The 27,967-nt window shown below is 47.6% G+C and overlaps 1 protein-coding gene across 1 annotated transcript; it reads left to right on the top strand.

Annotated features, from left to right (window-relative positions):
• The first annotated feature begins 72 nt into the window (after positions 1-72).
• ATP4A (ATPase H+/K+ transporting subunit alpha) lies at positions 73-27,967 on the top strand. The gene is made up of 23 exons (XM_077932128.1): positions 73-267; positions 3,638-3,769; positions 4,542-4,601; positions 6,456-6,659; positions 7,015-7,128; positions 8,472-8,606; positions 9,758-9,875; positions 10,368-10,636; positions 11,145-11,343; positions 13,085-13,194; positions 14,030-14,164; positions 15,075-15,267; positions 16,282-16,457; positions 17,821-17,957; positions 19,433-19,583; positions 21,003-21,171; positions 21,821-21,975; positions 22,081-22,204; positions 23,315-23,460; positions 24,678-24,811; positions 25,006-25,107; positions 26,962-27,053; positions 27,828-27,967. Exons 1-23 carry the CDS (start codon positions 256-258, stop codon positions 27,854-27,856), a joined length of 3,096 nt encoding a protein of 1,031 aa, XP_077788254.1. The 5' UTR covers positions 73-255; the 3' UTR covers positions 27,857-27,967.

Genomic DNA, 27,967 nt, shown 5'->3' with positions numbered 1-27,967 from the left:
TGTGTTTGTTTTCTCCCTTCCGAGGCTGTCACCTCCTGGTGCGTGACTTCAAAAAAGCACGCAAGAGGGTTTGGCATCCCCTCTCCTTCCAGGGACAAGGTGGCACCCAGAGGAATTGATAAAAGGGGGACACCCAAGAGGGGTCACCGTTTACCCTCCCTGAGCCACAGAGCACCTGCAACAGCCTCAGACACTTGAGACCCACCCGGGTCTGTCTTGTTGGCCTTAGAGAAGACCAGGCCCAAAGGAATCAAAATGGGGAAGGCGGTAAGGAACTTCTGCTTTCACCTAGACACCACCGTTTTACAGAGGTTTTCGGTTTCCATCTCTGGCCTCCTTTTTCTTGTGAATTCTTGATGATCTGTGATCATGGTGGGACCAGGGACATTATACGTGACCCCACTTCCAATACAAATTGTGGCTGCAGATGTTTCAGGGCAGATATACCACTTGGTTTCCAAACACTGAAGCCCCGTAGTTACCAGTTGAAGTCTGGTAATTTTTCATACCGCAAATGTTCTGTTGTGGGGGGGGGGGGAGGTTGTTCCACTTTTGTTACACTGTTACAGCGCAAGAACTGCCCTCCTGGTGGCAGTGACATTGGAGAGGTGTTGCAGAACAGCTAATAAAGCAGAATGGTTTGTGGATGGCCCAACCTGGACCCACCACTAATTCACTATTATTGCATAAATATAACGGGGCTGGCAAAATAGACCAGCAAAGATGGCGCAGAATCTGGAAAATCAAGTTCTATGAAGAACAGTTGAGTTGGCTGCTTTCGGAGAAGAGAAAATGAAGAGGAGATAGGATAACTGCCTTGAAATTTCTGAAATTCTGTCATGCAAAAGTGGGGGGATGACTTGTTTAATGCTACTTCAAGGGACAGGAAGAGACTGAATGTATGGGAAAGGCAACAGAGGAGCTTTCTAGTATACATTGAGAGAAACTTCCTAATGGAATGAGTTGTGTGACAGTAGAACAGACTGCCTTGCAAGATGGCAGGGTCTCCTTCACTGGAAGTATTGAAGCACTGGAAGTATCATCAGTCAGGGATGCTGCAGTTGCAAGATCCCTGCATTGATCAGGAGTTGGACTAAATGTCCTATGTGGTCCTTCCAGTTCTGCATTTCTTGGTGTCACAGTCTTCTGGAAAACCCTACCCACTCGATTCGTGCACGAATCTGCAGAAAAGCAACAGTGCCAGAGTTAAACCTGCACTCTGCTATGATGGTTTCCAAAGGTCCCCCTTGACAAGAGATGAGGGAGAAATTCTACCCAGTTCATATTTAAAGGGAAATCCTCCTAACATTCAACTCCATGAAAACTAAAATGCAGCAATTACTTTGAAATTCTCGCTTCTCTGAATTTTTCAATGCAGTTCTCCAGCCAAGTGTTGTGTACAGAATTGCATTTACAGTCAAACCTCGGATCGCGAACACCTCCGTTTTGGAATGTTTCGGCTCCCAAATGTGGAAGTAAATACTCCAGTTTTCGGATGCTTTTCAGAAGCCAGACATCCAACGCGGCTTCCGCTTGAGTGCAGGAAGCTCTGGCAGCCAATCGGAAGCCACACCTCGGTTGTCAAACATTTCAGAAGCTGAAAGGGCTTCTGGAATGGATTGCGTTTGACAACCAAGGTTTGACCGTACTAGGGTACAGTTTGTATTAAAATGCATACAGGCAAAGTGATGTGGGAATGTGGAGAGCTGAAAAGAAGAGTGGAAAGTGAGAAGGTGAAATTGGCAGCTTTGCTTCTTCCTGCCCTTGGCATCTTATAAATCACCCTGTCGTGTTCGACATCTAGCTAGTGAAAGAGAGCCAACAGGGCGAGGTGTTGCCACCTTTCAATGCATGCGTTTAGGCAAAGTGAGGGTTCTAGTCCTTCTTGTTAATTGTGGATGCACCACCCATATAGAAGATTAGATGTTGCATAAGTTGAATCAGTGGCAGCCGACAGACATAGCAAGGCTGAGAACAATCATGACAATTTGTAATACAGTTTCCGTCATTCTTGGTTTAGGAAGTTGAGCCAGTTGTTGAGTCTTGCACAGATGTAAGATTTCATCGCTTGGCTTCATTTCACATATCCTGGGGTTATCCAGGCATTTCACATATCCTGGGGTTATCCAGGCAGTGAACTCACAGCAGAACATAGAATAGGGTAGAAATAGGAATCCAACCACCTGAGCAGAATCTCAGCTTCCGGCAGGGGCGTTAAAAAAATTTCTAAACCTCATAACTATTAATTAATAAATCTTTTTATTTGTATGCCACCTTTCCATAGTTAAAACCATGCTCAAGGTGGCTTACAACATGAAAAAATGTGCATTTTTTTAAAAAAAAAAACATAACGAAAGTAGTCATAAACAATAAATAAAACTCACCAAAAAGTAAACAACCAAATGGAACATTTTCCACATAACTCTAAAAAGATATACAGTAGTACCTCAGGTTACATACGCTTCAGGTTACAGACTCTGCTAACCCAGAAATAGTACCTCGGGTTAAGAACTTTGCTTCGGGATGAGAACAGAAATCGTGCTCCGGTGGTGCGGCTGCAGCAGGAGGACCCATTAGCTAAAGTGGTGCTTCAGGTTAAGAACAGTTTCAGGTTAAGAACGGACCTCCGGAACGAATTAAGTACTTAACCCGAGGTACCACTGTAAAAAGAAAGATACAGTACAAAAAAATTAATATCAACGAACAACCCCTCTCCCAACTAGAGAGAAGAATATGAAGAGAAATCTTGAGAGAATTGCTATGTGTAGGGAGAGAGGAGAGAGAGAGAAAGAGAGACGTCCCACATGTTAAATGGGAGGGGGGGGTCAAGTACATTATCCCACTGAAATCGGCAGGGTTTAAAAATCCTGGATCCTGAACCAATTGAACTGATTTGGGCTGACCTGTGCTTTGGCCAGGGTTCAATTAATTTTGGTTGCAATCTTAAATCCGCTTACCCCTGGAGTAAACTGCATCCAACCCACAGAAAGGACGCCCCCCCCCCCCAGCTTAGAACTACTGATGTTGTTCTCCTATGCAAATGCAGGCAGATTAATCCACTCGAGTTGTGGTTGTTTTTTCTTATGCTGAGGAACAGATCCAGCCAAGCTCGTGACCACCACCACCCAGTTCCTCGGGCACAAAGAAAGGGTGCCCTAACAAGAACCCTCACTTTGAGAAAATCTCCTATCTTGTCGAATTTGAATTCAGTCTCTACTGCAAGGGAGATATCTGTTCTGCTTGTTGGGTTTCAGCTCCAAAATACGATAAAGGACGGGGCCTCTGAACATGTGTGAAGTGCCTTTCCTTCCCATTAATAGTGCCTCTCAGCCTGTGCCAACTGCATTCCCCCATTCATGAAAGGCAGTGCCTCTTCACATGTGCAAAGTACCCTTTCCCCAGCAATTAATGAAAGACAGCGCCTCTGAGCATGTATGAAGTGCTTTTCCCAGCAGTTAATAGATGATAATGCCTCTATTCATAAGTTCCTTCCCCTTGCGGTTAATAAAAGGATGTGCTTCTGAGCATGTGCAGGGTGCCTTTCCCCGCAACTAAAGTTTCAGCTGATTGCATTGCCATGGTGCATCAGTTCAAGTTCACAAATCTCTCTTTATTTTCCCCTCGCCCTTGGCTTCAGGACAAGTACGAGATGTACTCGGTGGAAATGGAGAAACATCCTGGTGGGGAAATGGATGTCAAGATCAAGAAGAAGAAGAAAGGGGAAAAGAAGAAAGAGAAGTTGGAGAGTATGAAGAAAGAGATGGATGTGGTAAGCCGGGGTGGCTGAATGCTGATTCAGACGTTCTCAAAGGGACTCTTATTCCGTGAGACAGAGAGGCAACTGAGGAAAGGCCCTTGCTTGCAGTCACACTTCCAGAATATTTATTTATCATATTTACCACCCTATCTATTGCTGCCATTGTTACTTGTTATCTGGAAAGGCAACATGGTGACTTGGCAAAGGGCGCAGGTTTAAATCTCTGCTCAGCCACCAAGCTCATTGGGTGACCTTGGCGGGGACGGCAGCTGCTTTAAGGTGGGGTCCCTTCTGCTCTGAGGGGCTCCTGTAGGCTTACCACAGAGCCTCTTGGGCTTGCCGATCGGAAGGTTGGCGGTTCGAATCCCCATGACAGGGTGAGCTGCCGTTGCTCTGTCCCAGCTCCTGCCAACCTAGCAGTTCAAAAGCACGCCAGAGCAAGTAGATAAACAGGGAAGGTAAATCCATGCGCTCTGGTTTCCATCATGGTGTTCTGTTGCGCCAGCAGCTGTTTAGTCCTGCTGGCCACATGACCCAGAAAGCTGTCTGTGGGCAGACGCCAGGTCCCTCAGCCTGAAAGTGAAATGAGCGCCACAACCCCGTAGTCACCTTTGACTGGACTTAACCATCCAGGGGCCCTTTACATTTTCTCTCCTTTTTTTTACCTTTTATGTGGTAGTTGTGAGGCAGCAGCAGTTGCAGGCAGTCCCTGCCACCCAATATCCCTTTCCCTCCCCCCTCCGAAGCCACTCTCTCTTCATCTTGGGTCTGCTTTCCCTTTTAGGACGATCACCAGTTGTCCATAGAAGACCTGGAGCTCAAGCATCGGACCAGCGTCACCAAGGTGATGCCCGCAAGTTTAAAGAGGGGATATGCGACAATCTGAGTGTGGTGGAGTATTCTTGTCAGGGGTTACAACTAGTCCTCCCGATCTGAATGTTTGTGCGCCATCTAGTGTTGAAACAAAATACTACAGGGATTTAAAAAATGTGTCCAAAATGTCAAAGTTCATCTTCAGAACGCATATTACCTCACAACGTCAGTGGCATATTATGCTTTTTCCTTTTTTCTTCTTTTCTTTTCTTTTCTCTTTTTCTTTCTTATTTTGACAAAGTAATAATCAAAATAAATAAGAATAAAAATGTGCACCCCCAACAATTCCAACCGCCCAAAATTTCAACACCTCTTGCAATTGTTTGACCCCTTTCTGTTTTAACAGTACAGATTCTACAAACACCTTCCATATGTCCTCAAAATCATTTCTCCTGTGTATGCCCCATCTTACCTTAATGGCACATCTTAATTTATCATTAATAGCTATATCCCCACACCTCTTTATAACATTTTCCTATTTTATATTCTGCTTGCCCCTTCCATTTCTAGCTATCATAATTCATGCAGCTGCCAATAAATTTGTGAACAAGTCCTGCCTAGCCTGCGAACCTTCCACCCCCCCCCTTAAATTGATAATAATGCTACCTCTGGACCTTATATTATGCTTCTTAGGTAAGAAGGAGTACTGTACTTAAACTATCCAACTAACTTTATTTCCAAGAGAATTCAATTGTTGCGTTTTCTTTTGGCTAAAAGCCCCAGCTCTTCTGGCAAATATTGAGCTACTGTGTCAGAACTTTTAAAAACACAATCTGTTTGAAATCATTTCTTTTGCCATATTGAGATTTGATCTCAAGGTGCATTTTTTTTTTTTCAACCATGCATTTTTGTAGAAGAAAAGTTGAAGAAGCTTTCCGCCCACCACAACCCGCATTTGCTTTCATGCTTTCCTTGGAAGGCGCTTCATAGTCTTGGGAGTAAAAGAACATAAGAAGAGCCTGCTGGATCAGGCCAATGGCCCATGTAATCTTGCATCCTGTTCTCACAGCAGCCACCCAGATAGCTGTGGGAAAACCCTTCAGCAGGAGCTGAGAACATGAGCCTTCTCCCCTCCTGTAGCTTCCAGAAACTGTTGATTGAGAAGCATTACTGCCTCCTAGTATGGCACAGCCATCAAATGGGCTTTGGGGAGTGTTGTATATTCAGTGGTCTGTGTTTGCCTGAGCTTGAGTCTGGACTAAGGATTCTGAGCGCCTTGTTCTAAATCGATACATGTTGTCCAATCACAGAACATTTCAGGATTTGGACCCCTGCAATTGGCCCTTGAACTCTTGAGTCGTGATTCGCAGTCTGGAAGTTTAGACAGCCAATCAAGTTGGGAGTGGGAGTGGCCCAGGCTTACAGAAATGTATACAGTGGTACCTCTGGTTACATACTTAATTCGTTCCAGAGGTCCGTTCTTAACCTGAAACTGTTCTTAACCTGAAGCAGCACTTTAGCTAATGGGGCCTCCTGCTGCTGCTGCGCCGCCACGTGATTTCTGTTCTCATCCTGAAGCAAAGTTCTTAACCCGAGGTACTATTTCTGGGTTATGAAGTGTATGTAACCCAAGGTACCACTGTATAAGCAGCTGTTTTGACTCTATTTCCCAGTGATGTAGTTCAATAAAGGTTCTGCCTGTTATCACTCTGTCCTGCCTCGTGGGAACCCACCTACACTTCAGGGAGGTAGCCTTCTTGGACCCAAATATTTGGGACTGTCAAAGCAGAGGACAAGCTAGGGACTCAGGATTGTCTATTCCCCAACTCCAGTCCTGGGGGGAAGTATTTCTAATGGTCCTGCCTCCGCTTCTCTCTACTTCCAGGGCCTGAGCAGCACTGTGGCAGGAGAGATCCTTCTTCGTGATGGCCCCAATGAGCTGAAGCCCCCCAAGGGCACTCCTGAGTATGTGAAGTTTGCCCGCCAGCTGGCCGGGGGGCTGCAGTGCCTCATGTGGGTGGCAGCAGCCATCTGCCTCATTGCCTTTGGCATCCAGCTCGGGCAAGGTGACCTCACCAGTGCAGACAACGTAAGTGCCTAAAGCAGGGCTGGGAGAAGCTGTAGGCCCTCCAGGTGTGACTGGACTACAACTCCCATCATCCCTGAGCTTTGGCCATCCTGGCTGGGGCTGATGGGAGCTGGAGTCCTATGAGGGCCCTGTTGCCCATACCCCTCTGCATCCCTGACTTAAAGGATGCTATGAGGAGGGCACAGTGGCGAGAGATAAAACTGGTGAGCGAAAGGTTGTGAGGTTCAGGTCACCCAGCAGTGATGCTCCAATAAACGCGGAATTTTAAAATGGAAACTGAAGGAGTAACAGCTGCTGGAGTTACAAAATACTACAGAAAGACCATAGGCCCTTTTTTGCTTTCTTTCCCATACAGCTATACTTGGCTATTGCTCTCATTGCTGTCGTGGTTGTGACCGGCTGCTTCGGCTACTACCAGGAATTCAAAAGCACCAACATCATTGCGAGCTTCAAGAATCTAGTGCCGCAGGTAAGGGGAAAGTTCCTGGATGACTGCTGTTGCAAATGTGGCTGAAGGCAGCGCAGGATCAGGCCAGGTTTACACACAGGTGTGCACATACAACCACAGATCAGGCTCCTGTAAGTTGTAGGAGTGAAACTGGCAATTCCAAGTTCATTCTTTCTTTCTTTGTTTCTTTTAATGAAAAATAGCCATGGGAAACTAGAGGAATGATCTTTTCTACTCCTGCTGCACCCAAATAGTTGAAGAAAAGAAATCATAGCTCAGCAGCAGACTTCATGCTTTGAGTGCTTTCTTCTGTAGTCAGTAACTTATTTTGTTAAGATCAATTAAATGAGGGAATTCAGAGTTCCCTGACTTCTCTTTATCTTCTGAGGAAGAGTTTCTATTAGCATATGGAAGGAAGAATTCATTGCACCAAGCAGGAACCTTAAACTTGTTTTTATCCTGTATTTTATTCTGCGAACCACTATGAAATCTTATGATGAAGGGCTGTATATAAATCTAATTAATAATAATAATTATTAATAAGGAGTAATAATAATAATAAGGAGTGCCTGGCGTGCTCTGGTCCATGGGGTCACCAAAAGTCGGACACGACTAAACGACTAAGCAACAACAACAACAATAATAATAATAAGTTTGATCCCAAGCATCTTCAGTTAAAGGGATGAGGCAGAAGATGTTGATGGGTAAACTGCGAGATAGCTACAAGACACCTATGGACTGTGGCTAATGTCATGACTATTCAGCTTCAAAAACACCAGCAGTGGGAGAACACTGGAACCAGAATAAGCCATAATGTGTAGACAGCCATGGCTAGGCAGCAAATTACCAGCCAGTGCTGCTATTTCAGCAGAGGTGCTGCATGATCATGGCAGCAGGCTCAAATACAGTGCATTACAATAGGTAAAGGTAAAGGACCCCTGGATGGTTAAGTCCAGTGGGGTTGCGGCGCTCATCTCGCTTTCAGGTTGAGGGAGCCGATGTTTGTCCACAGTCAGCTTTCCAGGGCATGTGGCCAGCATGACCAAACTGCTTCTGGCACAACGGAGCACTGCGACAGAAACCAGAGTGCATGGAAACGCCATTTACCTTTCCACCACAGCGGTACCTAATTATCTACTTGCACTGGCGTGCTTTCAAATTGCTAGGTTGGGACAGAGCAACGGGAGCTCGCCCCGTGGTGGGGATTCGAACAGCCAACCTTCTGATCGGCAAGCCCAAGAGGCACAGTGGTTTAGACCACAGCGCCACCCGCACCCCGCATTACAATAGTCCCATCTGGAGGTGTGGTTTGATTTATAGGTTTCCAAGTTTTAACGTTTGACTCTTGTTCCTCCCGACCACAGCAAGCCACAGTGATTCGAGATGGGGACAAGTTCCAGATCAACGCCAATCAGCTGGTGGTGGGAGACCTGGTGGAGATCAAAGGGGGAGACCGAGTCCCAGCAGACATCAGGATTATCACCTCGCAAGGCTGCAAGGTACACAAGACCTTTGTGGGAAGGGGGAAATTCTAAGCAAAACCTACCTTCTCGTAGCTTGTGCCTCTGCTGCCCTCTCCTGGATGAAGCAAACCATAAAGTCTGATTTGTTTTTCCCTGGGGAGAAGTAGATAAATTCATGGAAAACAAGGCTACCAATGGCTACAACGTATGATGGCTATGTACCACTTCCACTACCTGAGGCAGTATGCCTGTTGCTGGAGAAAGACAATGAGAGAAGGCTACAACCTTGCTTGGGGACTTCCCAGAAGCATCTGGTTGGCCACTGTGAGAAGAAAGTGCTGGACAAGATGGGACTGGGAAGGGAGCTGACGCATTGCTTGGTCACTTGGAGCATGTGAATCCTGATAGCCACTTCTACGCAGTTGCAGCAGAGAAGCACAGGGCTTCACCCTTCCCTTTCTCCTATGCAATTGCAGCACAGTGCTTCCCCCTTCTCCCACCAGTCGCTTTTACCTAAACAAATCGCTCCCTGCCAACGGATTTTCGCCTATCCAGGGGTCCAGACTCACCTGTTTGTTACAAGCAGAGTTTGTACCCAACTCAATTCTGCTCAGAATACACCCACTGAAATTGATGGGCCTAAGGTGATGGTGTCCTTTAATTTCCAAGGGTCTGAGGCTAACAAACATTGGATAAAACCCACCTTTCTGGAATGCCAGCTTGGAGCAGGAGAGTAAATTTCAGGGAGGAAAGCGAGGGGTAGGCAAGGGCTTTTGATATTAATATCAATATTTGTTAGTCCCTTTTCTCACAGAGTGGCGCAAAACAAATTAAATTTATAAAATCAAGGGAGAAAGCTAAAAACACAGTTATGCAGATATGCCCCTCTAATAGAGGCCACCATGCCACCCTTCAAATTAAGGACCAAAGCCCAGATAAAGAGAAAAATCTTTCCCTATAACATAAAAGTACATAAAGATGGTGTCAGGTATGCCTCCATGGGGAGAGCTTTCCACAAGCAGGGGGGCCACCACTGAAAAGGCTTCTTCTTGTGTCCCATGGAGAGGGCAAACAAAGAAGGGCCTCGGATGATTATCTCGGTGAGGACCATGTCAGTTCATGTGGGGAGAGGCAGTCCATGGCAAATAGCCACATGCATGCATCACGCTTCTCTCTCTCCCTTTCAGGTGGATAATTCCTCTCTGACTGGGGAATCAGAGCCTCAGACAAGAGCCCCCGAGTGCACCCACGAGAGCCCCCTGGAAACTAGAAACATTGCCTTCTTCTCTACCATGTGCTTAGAAGGTAGGAAGGTGTCCAAGTGTGTATGAATGGGTGGACAGTGTGTGTGTGTGTGTGTGTGTGTGTGTGAGAGAGAGAGAGAGAGAGAGAGAGAGAGAGAGAGAGAGAGAGAGGAGTGTGTGTTTTTTTTTTTTGTGTGTGTGTGTGTGTGTGTGTGAATGGAGTGCATATATCTATATTATGGTCCTGCTTTGGGATTTGGCCCTGCCCACTGCCAGTATGCAGTCCTTGACCACTTTTCTTGAGGGCCTTCATCCTGAGTGAGGCAGCAGGAGGACCATTAAAAGCTACTCAACCATCGCTGCTTCCCGTGATCTACAAAGCTGGCAGGGCCTGGCCCAAATCCACACAGAGTCTTTACAAATGGTTTCCCATTGTGAAGAAAGCACTGTGAGGGGCCTGGCCATCTGGACACGCCCCTACCTAAAGAAGTTTGGAGGGGGGTCATGTTTATGAACCCGTACCAGCTCTGTTTATCTCCCTGTGTCCTCACAGGCACAGCCACGGGTATCATCATTAACACTGGGGACCGTACCATCATTGGGCGCATTGCCAGCCTGGCTTCGGGCGTGGAGAATGAGAAGACGCCCATCGCCATCGAGATAGAGCACTTTGTCGACATCATTGCTGGTCTGGCCATCTTCTTTGGGGCCACCTTCTTTGTGGTCGCCATGGTGATTGGATACCCCTTTCTTAAGGCCATGGTCTTCTTTATGGCCATTGTGGTGGCATACGTCCCCGAGGGCCTTCTGGCAACTGTCACTGTAAGTATCGCTCTCCCTCGGTTTTAGGGCAGGGGTGGGGAACCTGTGGCCCCCAACATGTTTCTTTTGCCTGTCCCGAATCTTCCAACATTCAGCTTCAGTGGATGCCTCAGAATTACAAATTTATGAGAAAGAGAAACCTAAATTCCCCCTGTCCACTTTCTTCATACTATGCATAATCTTCATAGATTTATCATGCCCCCTCTTGCTCATTTTTAATGAATGTTGCGCACACGCTATTCCTCTGAAGCACATTCAAAGCAAATTTTGCCCCTTAAGGAATTCTGGGCATTGTAGTTTGTCCAGGGTTGCTGGGAGTTGCAACTCTATGAGGGATACACTACAATTCCCAGAATTCTTTGAGGGGAGAAATGTGTTCCAAATGTGATTTAGTGTTCTAGTGTGTATGCAGCCCCTGAAACATGGTAACCTTTCCTTCATTATATATATTTTCAGCTGAAGTTTTCTACATTTCCATCTCTCTGTTTTTGTCTCTCTCTCTTCATAGGTTTGTCTTTCCCTCACAGCCAAACGCTTGGCTCGGAAGAACTGTGTGGTGAAGAACTTGGAGGCCGTTGAGACGCTGGGCTCAACTTCCGTCATCTGCTCTGATAAAACAGGGACTCTCACCCAGAACCGCATGACTGTCTCCCACCTTTGGTTTGACAACCAGATCCATACAGCGGACACCACAGAAGATCAGTCAGGTGCAGAGTCTGGGCTTCACAAATGCTGGGCCAGAGGCACTTGTGTCCGAGAGACTAATGGATAGGGTTGGCCAGGAAAGGCAGGGTCAATTGATTTAAATCAGGGATGAGGAATATGTGTGTTGTTGGACTACAGTTCCCATCATCCATGACTATTGGTGGAGGCTGGTCCATTAGGGTGAATAGGGCACTGTTCCACCATCTTCAGTCTTCTCCCAGTCAGCCCCCACCTGCCTGCCTGCCTACTTAGAAGCAGTCCAGCAGGTGACCATGGCTGCCAGCTCCCTCCTCCTGCCACCCAGCACGACCAATCATATCCAAACACAGTCAGAAACCTGCTCCTTGATGTCAGAAACCACCATGTAATGTCACCATGTCAATTGTTATTTTAATTTCAGGTAGGTAGCCACGTTGGTCTGACACAGTCAAAATAAATAAATAAATAAATAAATAAATAAATAAATAGTCCAGTAGCTCCTTAGAGACCAACTAAATTTGTTCTGGGAATAAGCTTTCATGTGCATGCACACTTCTTCAGATACTCTGAAACAGAAATCACCAGACCCTTATATATAGAGGGAGGGTGGGGAATTTCTCAGAAGGGTAGTAGGAGATGGGTGATTGACTCAATGGGTATGGTAAACCTGTTGACGACTTTTAATTACTGCAATTAGTCCTACAGGAAAAAGCAAAAAATAGTATGCAGATGACCAAAAATAGCTTTAGCATGTGTAATGAGACAAGAATCCAATCTCTCTATTCAGACCAGGTCTCTCCATTGTTTTCAGTTTAGTAATAAGTCGTAATTCAGCAACTTCTCTTTCAAGTCTGTTTCTGAAATTCTTTTGTAATAATACAGCTGCTTTGATATCCTGTATTGAATGTCCTGGGAGACTGAAGTGTTCTCTTACTGGTTTCTCAGTCTTGTGATTCCTGATGTCAGATTTATGTCCTCCCTCTATATATATCTGGTGACTTCTGTTGCAGAGTATCTGAAGAAGTGTGCATGCACACAAAAGCTTATACCTAGAAAAAACTTAGTTGGTCTCTAAGGTGCTACGTAAGGGACGCGGGTGGCGCTGTGGGTAAAAGCCTCAGCGCCTAGGGCTTGCCAATCGAAAGGTCGGCGGTTCGAATCCCCGCGGCGGGGTGCGCTCCCGCTGCTCGGTCCCAGCGCCTGCCAACCTAGCAGTTCGAAAGCACCCCCGGGTGCAAGTAGATAAATAGGGACCGCTTACCAGCGGGAAGGTAAACAGTGTTCCGTGTGCTGCGCTGGCTTGCCAGATGCAGCTTTGTCACGCTGGCCACGTGACCCGGAAGTGTCTCCGGACAGCGCTGGCCCCCGGCCTCTTGAGTGAGATGGGCGCACAACCCCAGAGTCTGTCAAGACTGGCCCGTACGGGCAGGGGTACCTTTACCTTTACCTTTAAGGTGCTACTGGACAATTTTTTGTTATTTTAATGTAATGGTTGGCCTCCCTGGGACTCTTGGGTAAAGGGCAGGGACCACAGGCACCTCAAACAAATCAATAATATCTGAACTATAATGGACACCAACATACCAGTTCATTCGAATCATTAAATGCTTGCAGTGAGCAAGGCCTCTGGGGCTAATATCATGGCCCAGGCTGGTTCATATGAGTGAAAGCAATCCTTTGGATAACTCGGTCCTAAGCCGTTTGATACAGAAAAAAACTATTAGTGCCACCTCCCCTCACTCTGTCTCATTTTGTGCCTTCCAGGGCAAAGTTTTGATCAGTCCTCTGAGACGTGGAGAGCTCTCTGCAAAGTGGTGAGCCTCTGCAACCGCGCCTTTTTCAAATCAGGCCAGGATAGCGTCCCTGTCCCAAAGGTAAGGAAGAGCAATAGGATATGGCTGGGATACATTTCTGCTCCTAAATGTGCAGTCCAAAAGCACACAATACAGCAACTTAGCTGAAGCTAATGTTTCAAATAATAATTTAAATAGTATTCGTTTAAAATAATAATATACTTTTTAATTAAAGCAAGAAAAGCAACTTAAAGAAAACACATCATTGGGTTAAACAGCAGCAACAACAGCACCACAACTACACATCAGGCTGGTACAATAAAAATAGAAGCCTTTAAACACAGAATAACATAAAAGCCATTACTCTCATTCGTGGAATGAATCTTAAGGAGTAATAATATCATATAATACTGAATCAACCAAATCCATTGATAAGCAGACAGAGGCACTGTTGAACTATTATTCTTTGTTCTATTTGTGAATTGCTTCCCATAAAGCATCCTGAAGCGATTCACAATATAATAACATATAGGGAAAACACTACAAAGCCCATCGTCCACAACCTGCTTGGCAAATGCCCAGGAATGATGGGAGGTGGTCCAACAGCATCTGAGGACCCAGGGTTGGGGGAAGACTGTATCTCTGGTGCTTGTTTGTGTCAAATCAAGCCTGGAGGAGCCTACGCCCTGCCCACCAATCCTACATGTGTGGCAATAGGTTGCCTTCTTCTTATGCTCAGAGACTCTTCCATCTCCAGCCAATCTGTAAGTAAACTTGTCGGTCCCTTTTGTGGAGACAAGTGTCTCTAGATCACATCAGGGCTGGTCCTAAAATGTGCCTTTTCTCTCCTCGCCCCTGGTGCTGCACTTCAGCTGTACTGACCTATGTCCATTTTCTCTTTGGCATCCGACCCCAGCGGATCGTCATCGGAGACGCCTCAGAGACGGCCCTGCTGAAGTTCTCCGAGATCACCCTGGGCAATGTGATGGAGTACCGGGAGCGCTACAAGAAAGCCTGCGAGATCCCCTTCAACTCCACCAACAAGTTCCAGGTCAGCTGCTGACTCTGCTCCCGAGGGCTGACTAGGCCTTTGCCAGCCTCAGCCACCCTTGTTCAGTTATCTCAGAATGAACTACAGAAAACTCTGAGGCAGCCCATTGGCCCATAAAGACCCAGCTCTCTTCTGTACTCACCAACCCTGCCTGCAAAGCAAGCTTCACCTCTGATAACGCCCCTTGCTGGCATAGATGAAGGATATAGGAAACATTTACATGGGTTGCTGCTCCTGATTTTGCCTCAGCCCTCCACCCGCCACTGGCATGCAGCCCCCACAAGGTTGCTTTGAAGGGAAGGTGGCCCTTGGTCTAAATATAAAAAGGTTCCCCACCCCTGTGCTAGAGTGCCAAGGTGGTGGAGCGGACTACATCGCTTCAGAATGCAAGGTCGCATTTTTGAATGTTCCCCTATGGGGGATGTTTGTTTGTTTTTAAAAAAAGAAAAACTTCAGGCGAGTAGAAGTTTAGCACTGCAATGAGAAGTTCAGGGTTGAAGCTTTCTCTCTAATTTGCTCGTTGTTGTATTGAACTTGTGGGGAGATGTTGTTGTTGTTTGTTTGTTTTTCACATGCTACCCACATCCTGAAGCGGTGCAGTCTACCAGTTCCACTGTCAGTGTGTACCATTAGTTCATTTTGGACTCTGGATTTTGAATAGCAGTGCCTATGACATCGCTTACTTCAACATGTCGTAAGCCCACCCCTCTTGCGTTTGGGGGTGATCCTTCTGCAGAATGCCCCCCCCCCCCCCAGTTCTGCCCTGATGGCACCATTGTCTGCCGTGTGCCCAGACTAGGCCTCAGCCCCACTCTCCCCAATGAGAGGGCAAAAGAAAGGAGGCTAAAATGCAGGGCGTATTTTTATGAACGAGTCCTCCTGAGTCTCCTGCTCCCTCTCTTCGCTCCAGCTGTCCATCCATGAGCTCGACGACCCTCGAGACCAGCGCTACCTGATGGTGATGAAAGGAGCTCCGGAGCGCATCCTGGAACGCTGCTCCACCATCATGATCAAGGGTCAAGAGCTGCCCCTCGACGAACAGTGGAAGGAGGCTTTCCAAACAGCTTACATGGACCTTGGCGGTCTGGGCGAGCGTGTCCTGGGTAAGTAGGGATGGTGAAGGGTGGGTGTGGGTGTGCTGTTGGTAGAACTTGGGACCTGATAAAGCCCAGGTCTGTATTCTGAGGTACCATCAGAGCCAGCTGTATAGATTTGAGGGAACACTTAGCAAAACTCTCTCTCCCTCTCGTGGATTTTCTCAGTGTCAGTGCTCTCAGGAGTGATATGGAGTCCCCATTTCACTCTCCCACAAAGGCTTGGGGTGTTGGAACTTCAAAGGGCATTGTGGGAAATGTCAATGACAGCTCCAAGCCGCCCAGCACTCATCCTGAGGATGCCCAGTACTTGTGCTGATCCTGGCAACTGGCATGTCAACTGGCTGAAACACATTGAGCAGCCTTGTACTGAGTTGGACCATTGGCCCATCTAAGTCAGTATCATCTACACTGACCGGCAACTGCTGTCCAAGGTTTTAGATAAATAATCTCTCCCAGCCCTACCTGGAGATGCTGGGGATTGAACCTAGGACCTTCTGCATGCAAGGCAGGTGCTCTGCCCCTGAGCAATGACCTTCCTAAGCAAGTGTCCAATGAGACTACAAGGGTAGGAGGCCAGGAGGCCAGCAGTAGGTGGAGCCAGAGCCGATTTCCCTGTGTTTGGATGTTAAACCACTCTGGGAATTGTAGCTCTGTGGGGGAATATAGAGGTCTCTGAATGACTCTCAGCACGCTTAGCAAACTACAGCTCCCAGAATCCTTTGGGGGACGCCATGACTCTTCAAAGTGCATAGCGCTTTCAATGTATGGTGTGGATGTGGCCCAATTATTTCTAAATGCACATCTCTACATATTATTAATTGCATTTCTACCTTGCCACTCCCTTCCAAAGGTGGCACACAACCTAGTAGAAAAAATACTGAAAAGGAAAATATTACCATATGAAGATTATATGCAGATCCATGTCCTCTTCTTTGGTGATATGTTTCCTCTTTTTCTGACAGTGCCTCTAAGTGTCCACCCTTGGCAGAGGCCTTACCGTGATTCTCTGTTTCCCCACAGGCTTCTGCCACCTGTACCTTCCCCAGAGCGAGTTCCCACGCGGCTACAACTTTGACAGCGACGAGATGAACTTCCCCACCAGTGGGCTCTGCTTTGCAGGCCTCATCTCCATGATTGATCCACCCAGAGCCACCGTGCCCGACGCTGTCATGAAATGCCGCACCGCTGGCATCCGGGTATGCTGCCAGGTGTTCCGGAGTGTTTCTGGCTCCATTGGAAGAATTAGCAGCAACCAAGAGGGCCGGCCCTATCGTTAGACAGAGTGAGGTCACTGCCTCAGGTGGCAGATGCTGGGAGGAGCGGCAGCATTTCTCCTGAGACTGTATGCCATTCCCCTCTGTTGGAGGGTAGGACACAGTCTGTTCTGCACCCGCACTATCCTGTCACCAGTGTTAGGCAGCCTTTCCCAGCCATGGTCTCCTGGATGTTGTTGGACTACAACTCTCATCAGCCTCAGCCAGAATGGACCGATGGTCAGGGATGATGGGAGTTGTAGTCCAACAACAGAGATCCAACGTTGGGAATACTGGAATAAGAGTCACCTGCCAGTTCAGACAGCTTCTGATTGTGGAAATGGGAGGCATGCAGGGCTGGGGGGCAGGCACCATCTTGTTCTGCACTGCAGGCTGCAAAATGTCTTAAGTCATCCCTAGTAACAAGCATCTTGGCGAAAAATAATAATTTACATTTTGTATGGGCAATAGGGATGATATCTCTAGTGGTCGTTAGTCATATATAGAGTTGCAGTGGTATGTAGCCAGTGTGGGTTAGTGGTCAAAATGTCAGACTTGGACTTGAGAGGCCAGAGTTCAAATCCCCACTCAGTCACGATGAACGTCGGGGGGGGGGGGGCGGAACCATGTGTGCCACCTTGGTGGAAAGGTGGGATATAAGCTTAATAATAAAGCAAACTATCATTAAATAAATAATTAAATTAGAGGCAGGGACTGAGCATTCCTGAATATAAAATGATGCAATTCTGATTCACTGGGAAAGCTTTTTTTAAAAAAAAATAAGGTCAGGGGCCTGACATTAAAACTACATGTATTTCCTCAGGGACTGTGACTGAGCCAAGGTCAGCTACCCAAGTAGCTTTATGGATGAGCTAGGATTTGAATCCAGGACCCCCATCTGCACCATACAATATCATACCACTTTAAACACTCCTTGGCTTCCCCCAAACAACCCTGGGAACTGTAGCTTGTTCAGGGTCTTGAGGTGTGCTAGGTGACCCCTATTCCCCTCAAGGAGCTGCAATTCCCACAATCCACTCTGTGAATTGTAGTTTTGTGGTGGGAAGCGTCTCCTAGCATCCCCTTAACCAGCTACAGTTCCCAGGACTCTTTTGGGGAATCTGTGACAGTTTAAAGTGGTCTCATTGTGCTTTAAATGTAGAGTGCAGGTGCCTCCCTGAACCTAGACCAACATTCTCGTCAGCATTTTACAGTAAGGCTTATTCGATCTGTGCTGATGCAACGACAACCAAAGATCACTTCAGGCAGGAACGGCCATTTTGAACCGCTGCCCTGTCTTCTCCAGGTGATCATGGTGACAGGAGACCATCCCATCACCGCAAAGGCCATAGCTGCCAGTGTGGGCATCATCTCTGAGGGCAGCGAAACGGTCGAAGATATCGCCACCCGCCTGCGCATTCCCGTGGAGCAGGTCAACAAGCGGTGAGTATCTAAACACAGAGCGCTTTGCCTCAGAAGCAGCATAGCTTTGTACCAGCAGTATATATGATGATAATTATATTAATCTTCTTATATCTTATAGTGTGGTGGTTTGTTTGATTTTTCTGTTATTTGTTTGTTTGTTTGTTTGTTTGTTTGTTTGTATGTTTGTTTGTTTACTTGTATGTATATGTTTTTCATAAATGTTTTAAATTAATTTTAAATTAATAAATTTAATTTTAAATTAATAAAGATACTTTTTTAAAAAAGAAGCAGCGTGGCTTTGATTTAAATCAAATTGATTTAAATCACGATTCAAATCACTAGTCAGTAAGACTTGATTTAAATCTCTTTTTTTACAGAAAGACTTGTTCTTGCTGGTATAACCTTCATATTTACAACCAGATGAAAGTTTCATTTATGGAATAATAAATTTTCAGAGTAGTTTTTACAATTGTGTCAAAAATTACTGATTGGTTGTACTATTAGAAATACATAGACAGAGGTAATTATGAAATTATTGTGAGGTTTAATAAGTTAACTGTTTATATTGGGACAACTTTTCTGCTGTACTTTATTGGGAGGAGAGAAAAAATCATTTCCTTAATAACAATTTAAACAATTTATTTAACTCAAACAATAACATTATAGCATATGTATCCATGTTTGTTAACTGATGTGGTTAAACATTAAAAAAAAAACTTAGACTGAGTTTTAGCACACATGAAAAACTTAAAACAAATTCTTATTTCCTAATGAATAGCCTTTGGACTATAATGTAACTTAAATAGAAAACTATCTTTAGAAAGATTTTTAATCCAAAAGCATTTTATTTAAAAAATCCGATTTACATTTTCTAAAATCTGATATTTTAAATTATTTTTTAAAAATAATTTATTTTATCCACCCTGCTCAGAAGTATCCCAAAGTGCAGTTAGGTGACTTTTGACTCTGGGTATAATAATCACCATACAGGAGGGTCACTTCCTTCAAAATATGGTAAGCCAGCCACACTGAAACAAAGGAAGGACAGAGCTGTGTTTGTCCAGCATTGAAAACACCAATTCTACATCTTGTTTGTCAATGAAGAGAGGCTCTCACTTGAAAACTTGAGGCTCTTTATTTATACAAAAAAACTTTTGTCTCACCCCTTCTAGTGCCAATTAATCACTCAGGGCAGATTTCAGCAATGTAAAATTGCAGGACAATGTAAAATGGAAAGTGTTTTGCAACTATACAAATCCATAAAATACACATTGAAAACCCAACTGAAACAACTGTGGTATTGATCACACGTCAAAATGAACTTAGTAGGCAGAAGCCTGCTGAAATAAGAATGTCTTGACCAGCCAGCAAAAAGGCAATCAGAAAAGGGCTCATCCATGCCACTTTCCCCACAATTATTGGTGCAGCCACTACAAAGGCCCTGTCTATGTATGTGACCCTGGGGCTCTCCTTTTCTCTGTTTCGGCATCCAGGGATGCCCGAGCCTGTGTAGTCAATGGGGGCCAGCTGAAAGACATGGAGACCGAGGAGTTGGTGGAGATCCTCAAAATGCACCCAGAGATGGTCTTTGCTCGCACCTCCCCACAGCAGAAGCTCATCATTGTGGAAAGCTGTCAAAAATTGGTAAGGGGCACAAAACCCTAACTGCAGAAGGTATTGTGGGCGCGGTGAATTTGGATCACCTGCTTCATACGATTATCATTCCCTCCATTTCCAGTCTTCAGGCATGAGTGTTGATGTTTGTGCATCAAAAATAACACTATCTGTGTAACAAGACAAAGCACTTGAGGAAGCCTCAAGGTGTGCAGAAGGATAAAAAATTTTAGGAGGGGAAACTAAGCTGTCCAGAGACAGCCCAATGAGAACTGAGCATGCTCAGTCCACATGGAATGATAACTGACTTTTGATGGGGGGAATGGAATGGAATATCCTGGAAAAGGGCAGGACTGGCTGGCTGGGACTCTGAACTCCATACAGCAACATTTTGTTGCAGGTTCCATCTGTAGATCCCTGAATGAACCCATCCAGACATCCTTTCTATTGCACGTTAGTGATGATTTCTGCTCATAATGTCACACACAATCCCACTTTCAATAATGTTTGTGCCTGCAAAAGTTTTGGGGGCGGTCACACTGCTTCTTTGCCAATCACTGCACATCCTGTAACTTCCTGCTGCAACCTTTTACAGTGGTACCTCGGGTTAAGAACTTAATTCGTTCCGGAGGTCTGTTCTTAACCTGAAACTGTTCTTAACCTGAGGTACCACTTTAGCTAATGGGGCCTCCCGCTGATGCCACGCGATTTCTGTTCTCATCCTGAAGCAAAGTTCTTAACCCGAGGTACTATTTCTGGGTTAGCGGAGTCTGTAACCTGAAGCGTCTGTAACCCAAGGTACCACTGTATATCAAAAATGTTCTGGTCTGTTTATCTCCCACTTTTGTTGCACTGTTCCTGCTCAGTAAAGGTAAAGGTAAAGGTACCCCTGCCCGTACGGACCAGTCTTGACAGACTCTAGGGTTGTGTGCTCATCTCACTCAAGAGGCCGGGGGCCAGCGCTGTCCGGAGACACTTCCGGGTCACGTGGCCAGCGTGACAAGCTGCATCTGGCGAGCCAGCGCAGCACACGGAAACGCCGTTTACCTTCCCGCCAGTAAGCGGTCCCTATTTATCTACTTGCACCCGGGGGTGCTTTCGAACTGCTAGGTTGGCAGGCGCTGGGACCGAGCAGCGGGAGCGCACCCCGCCGCGGGGATTCGAACTGCCGACCTCTCGATCGGCAAGCCCTAGGCGCTGAGGCTTTTACCCACAGCGCCACCCGTGTCCCCTGTTCCTGCTCAGGACAGCAGTAAATGTGGGATCACTGGGGAAACATAAAAGAACAAACAAGAATGGGGTAAATGCACCACGGATGTGCTAAGATTGTGTCGCGGATGTATTAACAGCATGCACCTGCAATAAAACACCCATCTGCAGGAGGCCCATCTCTCTCTCTCTCTCTCTCTCTCTCTCTCTCTCTCTCTCTCTCTCTCTCCTTGTTCGCAGGGTGCTATTGTGGCAGTAACAGGAGATGGGGTGAATGATTCCCCAGCACTGAAGAAAGCTGACATTGGTGTGGCAATGGGCATTGCCGGATCCGACGCAGCCAAGAACGCTGCTGACATGATCCTGCTGGATGACAATTTCGCCTCCATCGTCACTGGCGTCGAGCAAGGTCTGTTCTCGGGAGGCTGTGGCACAAGGGGGGGGGGGGTTAGTGCCTTTGGGTCATATATCAGCATCTGATGGTGGCAACTGAGTGTTGGAAGGTAGGTGCCACCACCGAGAAGACCCGCTTCCTAAGTGTCAGAAGGTGGCATTCCAGTAATCATGGAAAAGCAGTCCCTCCTCCGGAGATCTTAGCAATTAGCCAGGGATGTCTAAAGGGGTCTACTAGGTATGCATGAACCCTGACTGTGTGTCATGCAAGACAGCAGAAGTTTGTACCATTTAGGGGCTGGGTGGTCACATAGCAAGTTGATCCTGTGTTCTGGGAAGCTGATGAGAACACAGTGCTGTGCCTGCCCCCTACCTGGACAGCATCATCCTCTTGCTATCACTATGGCAACAAGGCTCACTCTTTGAGATGCTGATGAGAGCATTGAACTGGCCAGCTAAGGCCATTTCCTTACAAAGAGGCTGGTCTGACTGGCTCAACAGCTTCATCTATTAGATTCCAAACTTTGCTGGGCACAGAATCACAGGCCTGGAAGGGACCCGCAGACAACATCCAGAAAGGTTCGATGGAAGAAATCCCAGCTCAACAACAGGAGTCATCCATTAAACCCACCGCCATCTTTCTTTCATTCTTTTCTTCCTTTCAGGGCGCCTGATCTTTGACAATCTCAAGAAATCCATCGCGTACACCCTAACCAAGAACATCCCAGAGCTGACGCCCTATCTGATCTACATCACTGTCAGTGTCCCACTCCCCCTGGGTTGTATCACCATCCTGTTTATCGAGCTGTGCACAGACATTGTGAGTGGCCAACACTAATCCAGCAGAGGCTCTTTCCCAGGGCTGCTCAGTCTTGTTTCCGACCCCCAACTCCAAAACCAAAACCTTTCTCATCTCTCTTCTCAGTTCCCCTCAGTTTCCCTGGCCTATGAAAGGGCTGAGAGTGACATCATGCACCTGAAACCACGCAACCCTCGACGGGACCGCCTGGTCAACGAAGCGCTAGCGGTCTATTCCTACTTCCAGATCGGTGCGTATTAGAGCTGGAAGGGGGGAGCCTAGAGGTTGGAAAGCGGGGGGAGAGCAAGCTATGTTGCGTGAGACAAGGCAGGGAAGCCTAGGTGGGCTCCATGTGGAGTGGAGCTTCTATAGGGAGTGGCAGGAATTGGCTTAGATACCTGCCCCACCATGCCTTATCCCGTGGGGAGGAGAAAGGCACATCATCTGAGCAGTGATGGACAGTTGTGCAGCAGCAAATTCAGAAGCTTAGGATCCGTTCATGATGAGAGCAGCCAGGCTCCCTCACAGCCACGCCCCTTCTGAGATTATACAACCTTCTAAGATTATAAATAAACATATAATTATACAATAATAATTAGGGATCCACTACAGACATCCATGCAGATCTCCACAGAACACCTTTCATCTAGATCAGTTTCCCAAACTTGGGTCTCCAGCTGTTTTTGGACTACAATTCCCATCATCCCTGACCACTGGTCCTGCTAGCTAGGGATGATGGGAATTGTAGTGCAGAAACAGCTAGAGACCCAAATTTAGGAAACCCTGATCCAGAGCTACTATTTTCTGTGCAAGTGCACGCAGGGGAATGATCTGAAGCTGCTCTTCTTTCGGAGTCACTAAAGTTGTTTTTTCCCCATAAAGGTCAACTGTACGTTACACTGTACACTGTTCTCTTGAAACTGAAGTGCCTTGTTTTCAGTGCTCATCTTTGGAGCAAAGGGAACAACTTCTCCTTGCTGTTCTTCCCACACGCCTTCTCCGGGTTGACCCGAGGAGCCAATCCTCTGTGGCCGACTCACCTCCTTTCACTCCGATTGGTTCCAATCAGCAAGAAAGGTGGTAACACTTCTTCCCAGTGGCTTAAAAGCTCCCCTTTCATGCTGATTTGGGTGGCCCTGGGACTCTGGAGAAAGGGATGCTGCCAAGACCCTGCTGCAGAAATGGTAGCAGGTCCACGGCCCTTCCCAAAACCCCAGGCCCACTACACCAGGCAGGCAGGTTGGGAATGTTTGGGGGAAGCTTGGGTCAGGGGGGCAGTGGCTCCATGTGCTCTAATGGACCAGCCTTTGGGATTGGCCGCCCACTGACACAAACTCCCCTGTGCTTCCCTGCCACACAGGAGCCATCCAGTCCTTTGCTGGCTTCACCGATTACTTCACTGCCATGGCCCAGGAAGGCTGGTACCCACTGAAGTGTGTGGGCCTTCGGGCAGCCTGGGAGAACGACCATATCCAAGATGTTCAGGATAGCTACGGACAAGAGTGGGTGAGTGGAGGAGACATGCTGCTTCTGGCCTCCAGGCAGGATGGCCAGATGTCCCACTTTGTTGGGGACAGTCCTGTCTCTGAAAGGCGGCCCCATTTAAAGACAAAGAAACCTGAGGAGAACAAGGGTCCTGAAGCACTTAGCCAGCTGACTGAGAAGCCACAAAGAGCACCGTTGATTTGCTATGATGCCTGTGTATATCTTCCAGTTCTACAATTCTATACCTCCACTGTCAAAGGCGGTAAGCCTCTGAATGCCAGCTGCTGGAAATCACAGTGTGATGAATGTGGCCCACAATGTTTAATTGAATTATCAGTTAAATTATTATTTAAAACAACAACTTTAAATTGCCCAAACCAGGCAGGAACTTTGCGTCTGTGTATGGAGAGATAGAGTAGGTTTAAAGCATCAAGGTTTGCCCTAGATCCTCAAGGATGCAGCTAATCACTAAAATCATATACAGTGGACCCTCGGGTTGCGAACATAATCCGTGCAGGATGCACATTTGCAACCTGCAGTGGCGCGTCTGCGCATGCGCAGCTTGCGATGCGGCACTTCTGCGCATGCGCAACCACCGAAACCCAGAAGTAACCCGTTCCAGTACTTCTGGGTTTCGGCAGGTCCGTAACCTGAAAAAACACAACCTGAAGCATCTATAACCAGAGGTATGGCTGTATAGTATTTTATCAGTGGTGGTTGGTGCCCTTGAGGACTGGTAGGGCGTAAGGCAGGGAGGCCAGCAGTAGGTGGAGCCAGAGATCCAATGGCAGGCAGAGCCAGCTTATTCTGGTTTTGTCCTCCTCCTCCTTCTCCTCGTTCAGTTCCACATGAGGCAGCACTGAGACCGAGCAGGAGGCACACCAACACCCAGGGCGGGTTGCACATAAGATGGGAGGCAGGTGGGGGCTGGCAGACTGAGGTTGGTGGAGCAGCGCCCCGTCTGCCTGAATGGAAGTGCTCCCTGTCATTTGCCTGGAATGACTCAGAAAGGAGCCAGCATAGCCCACAGTAGGGAGTTGCAGCCCAACAGCACGTAGAAGGCTGCAGGTTCTCCATCAGAGCCCAGATCCTGTGTAGGGATTGGGAAGCCCAGCCTTTCCCTTGCAGGAGGCGCCACTGGGCCCCCTAGGCTGGTGAGTGCAGCTGGTGCAGGGAGAGAGGGCAGAAGATAGCCAAGTATCACTCTGTCCTCACTGATCGATTCTTCCCCCTTGCAGACTTTTGGGCAGCGCCTGTACCAGGAGTACACCTGCTACACCGTCTTCTTCATCAGCATTGAGATGTGCCAGATCGCCGACGTGCTCATCCGCAAAACGCGACGCCTTTCTGTCTTCCAGCAGGGATTCTTCCGGTACGTGGGAGCCGAACGAATCTCCAAGCCAAACATGGTTCTGTGCTATACAATATGCTGCATTTTCCATTCTTGTAACAGAAGTTATTGTGATAGAAGCACCCTGCCCCCATCTCCCCTCAATCATGCTACCTATTTCGCTGAAACCAAGCCACATTCGCCACCCACCCTGAAACACACCCTTCCCTTTTCAGGAACAAAGTCTTGGTGATAGCCATCGTGTTCCAGCTCTGCCTGGGCTGCTTCCTCTGCTACTGCCCTGGGATGCCCAACATCTTCAACTTTATGCCTATAAGGTAAGACCTCACATGCCTCCATAGGGCAGATTTAGCCCTCCACTCCACTCCAAAAAAAAACACCAGTGGAGGATACTCTGTAGAAGAGAGTAGGGCAGCTGGATCTAATAAAGCTAGTGGCCTTCTTTGAACTGATGGCAATCATTGGAGAGCCATCCAGATGTTGTTGGTCAGCATCACCCATGACCATTTTGCTATGCCAACTGGAGATGTCCGGCAGCATACGAATGGCACCTCCAGATAGATGGAGCAAGGTAGCCTGACTTGGTATGACTTAGGACATCACCTTGTACAGAGTTGTGATGCCACCACTTAACTCACCCGTCCAGCTCACCTTCCTAATTCTCCATGCTAGCCTGAAAGCTGGAAAGCAGATGAGCACAGCCACTGTATACAGTAGATAGGGCTCTCTTTCACCCAGCACCATGGACAGCAGCCCAGCAGCTTTGTTCTGTTAGTGGAAGCATCTCCTAGGCCAGCAAAGGGCAAATTGAGATCTACAGTGGTGCCTCGCAAGACAAAATTAATTCGTTCCGCAAGTTTTTTCTTCTTGCGAGTTTTTCGTCTTGCAAAGCACGGTTTCCCATAGGAATGCACTGAAAATCAATTAATGCGTTCCTATGGAAACCGACTTCAGACCAGGTCCCGGGACAGTCTGTCCCCCGACCTCTTCTGAAGGCTGGGGGGGGGTCAAGGGCTTTTCTTCCCACCCCCAGCATTTTAAAAAACCCCGGGATAGCGGAGGGCTTCTCCGCTGTCTGGGGCGATCTTAAAATGCTGGCGGGCGGCATTTTAAGATCGCCCTGGGACAGCGGAGGACTTCTCCGCTGTCCGGGGTGATTTAAAAGCCCCTGGGAAGGCAGGCAGGGCGGACAAAGACTTTTGCCCCCCGCCAGCCTTCAGAAGAGGTCCTGGACCTCTTCTGAAGGCGGGCGGGGAACGAAAGTCTTTGCTCCCCCCCCCGCCTGCCTTCAAAAGCCCTCCGGGACAGGCAGGCAGGAGGGAGCAAAGACTTTTGCCCCCCGCCAGCCTTCAGAAGAGGTCCTGGACCTCTTCTGAAGGCAGGCGGGGGGCGAAAGTCTTTGCTCCCCCCCCCCGCCTGCCTTCAAAAGCCCTCCGAGACAGCGGAGAAACCTCTCCGCCCCCCCCCCCCCCGCCAGGCTTCGGAGCAGCCTTCCGAAGCCGGGCGGCGGGAGGAGGTGTTCCCCCCCCCCCCGCCGCCCAGCTTCGGAGCATCCTTCCGAAGCCGGGCGGCGGGAGGAGGTGTTGTCCCCGCCCCACCGCCCGGCTTCGGAGCATCCTTCCAAAGCCGGGCAGCGGGAGGAGGTGTTCCCCCCCGCCGCCGCCCGGCTTCGGAGGAGGTCCGAGGACAGTGGGGAAGACGCGCTGCGCTTCCCCGCTGTCCCGGAGATTTCCCTATGGGCTTTCGTCTTGCAAAGGAAGGCCATAGGGAAATTCGTTTTGCGAAGCGCCTCCAAAACGGAAAACCCTTTCGTCTAGCGGGTTTTCCGTCTTGCGAGGCGTTCGTCTTGCGGGGCACCACTGTACTGGTAAATCTCTGGTTAATTTTTAGATTACAAAAGAGATTTCACTCTGCTTTTATTTTGCAACAGTTACCCTTTTCCCAAGGTTATTTGCATATTTACGGTATCCTTGAGAAAGGATTTTGTTTCTGAAATGCATTGAAACACTTATATGTAGCTCCTGGACTCCCCTCCCTTTGTTTGTCCTGCTAGTGATGCTACATTTTTGAGAATGGTTTCCTATCTGCCTTGGGCCAACCCAACATAACGATAATTGAGCTCAGCTGGCTGGCTTAGCAATGTAGCACTGAACACCCTTTTTCCTGCTTAGATTCCAGTGGTGGCTGGTGCCGCTACCCTATGGCCTTCTCATCTTCGTCTATGATGAAATCCGAAAGCTGGGAGTCCGGAGACACCCTGGAAGTAAGTAACTGGGGGAAGAGAATTCACCTGTTGCATCTGCCAATGTAGAAATGGCATGTGGGTCTTCAGACACACTCTCCTGCCCTGTTGTGGCTACTGACCTTTGGGTCAACCTTCTGGTCTTGGTCCTGCATCTGGCAGCCAAAGCAGCACTCAGAACAGCAGGCAGGAATGTGATGCTCCAGCTCCCTGGGCTTTGTGAGGGAAGCCTGCAATGGTCTCTCTCCACGGTCCGAGGCAGCCTGCTTCTGAATTCCTGTTGTAGGACACAGAAGCCATTGGTAGCCTTGTCCTCCATGAATTTGCCCAATCCTCTTTTAAAGCCATCTGAGTTGGTGGCCATCACTGCCTCTTGTGGGAGTGAGTTCCATAGTATTTTATTTCCATAAAGTATTTTATTTATCCCGAATCTCCCAACACTCAGCTCCATTGGAGGCCCACAAGTTCTAGTGTTAAACTTGTCTTTATCCACCTTCTGCATGGCATGTGTGATTTCATATACTAATCTACACTTCTTACTCGCCTTTTATCTGAACGAAGTGCAAGACAGCCAGAACCGACACTGACATTGGCTGGAATTTTTAAGGACTTGTTTCTCGGCTTGCTTTCTCTCTCCTCCATCTTGTTACTTTTCCCCTCATTTGTCTTGTTTTCTTAAATTATGAGCCTGTGGGCAGGGGACTTATTTTTGTATGCGGCTGTGAGAGCCTTTTGGGGCCAAAGGATAGGATACAAATTCTGCAAATTAACCGTAAAAAATTTCCCTTCCTCCAGGTTGGTGGGACAAAGAACTCTACTACTAAAGGCAAAGCTTCTTTTGGACGGAGCTTTTTCCCATTTTCCCTGCTTGTGCAACGGAGACAAGGAAATCGAGGATTTGCTTCTGTCATCAACAACCATACTGCTGAGCCAAG

This window comes from Podarcis muralis, chromosome 7 (genome assembly GCF_964188315.1).
Source record: "Podarcis muralis chromosome 7, rPodMur119.hap1.1, whole genome shotgun sequence".
Lineage (NCBI taxonomy): Eukaryota > Metazoa > Chordata > Lepidosauria > Squamata > Lacertidae > Podarcis > Podarcis muralis.
The sequence above is the reverse complement of the archived record's forward strand: the minus strand, read 5'-3'. Positions and strand labels throughout refer to the sequence as shown.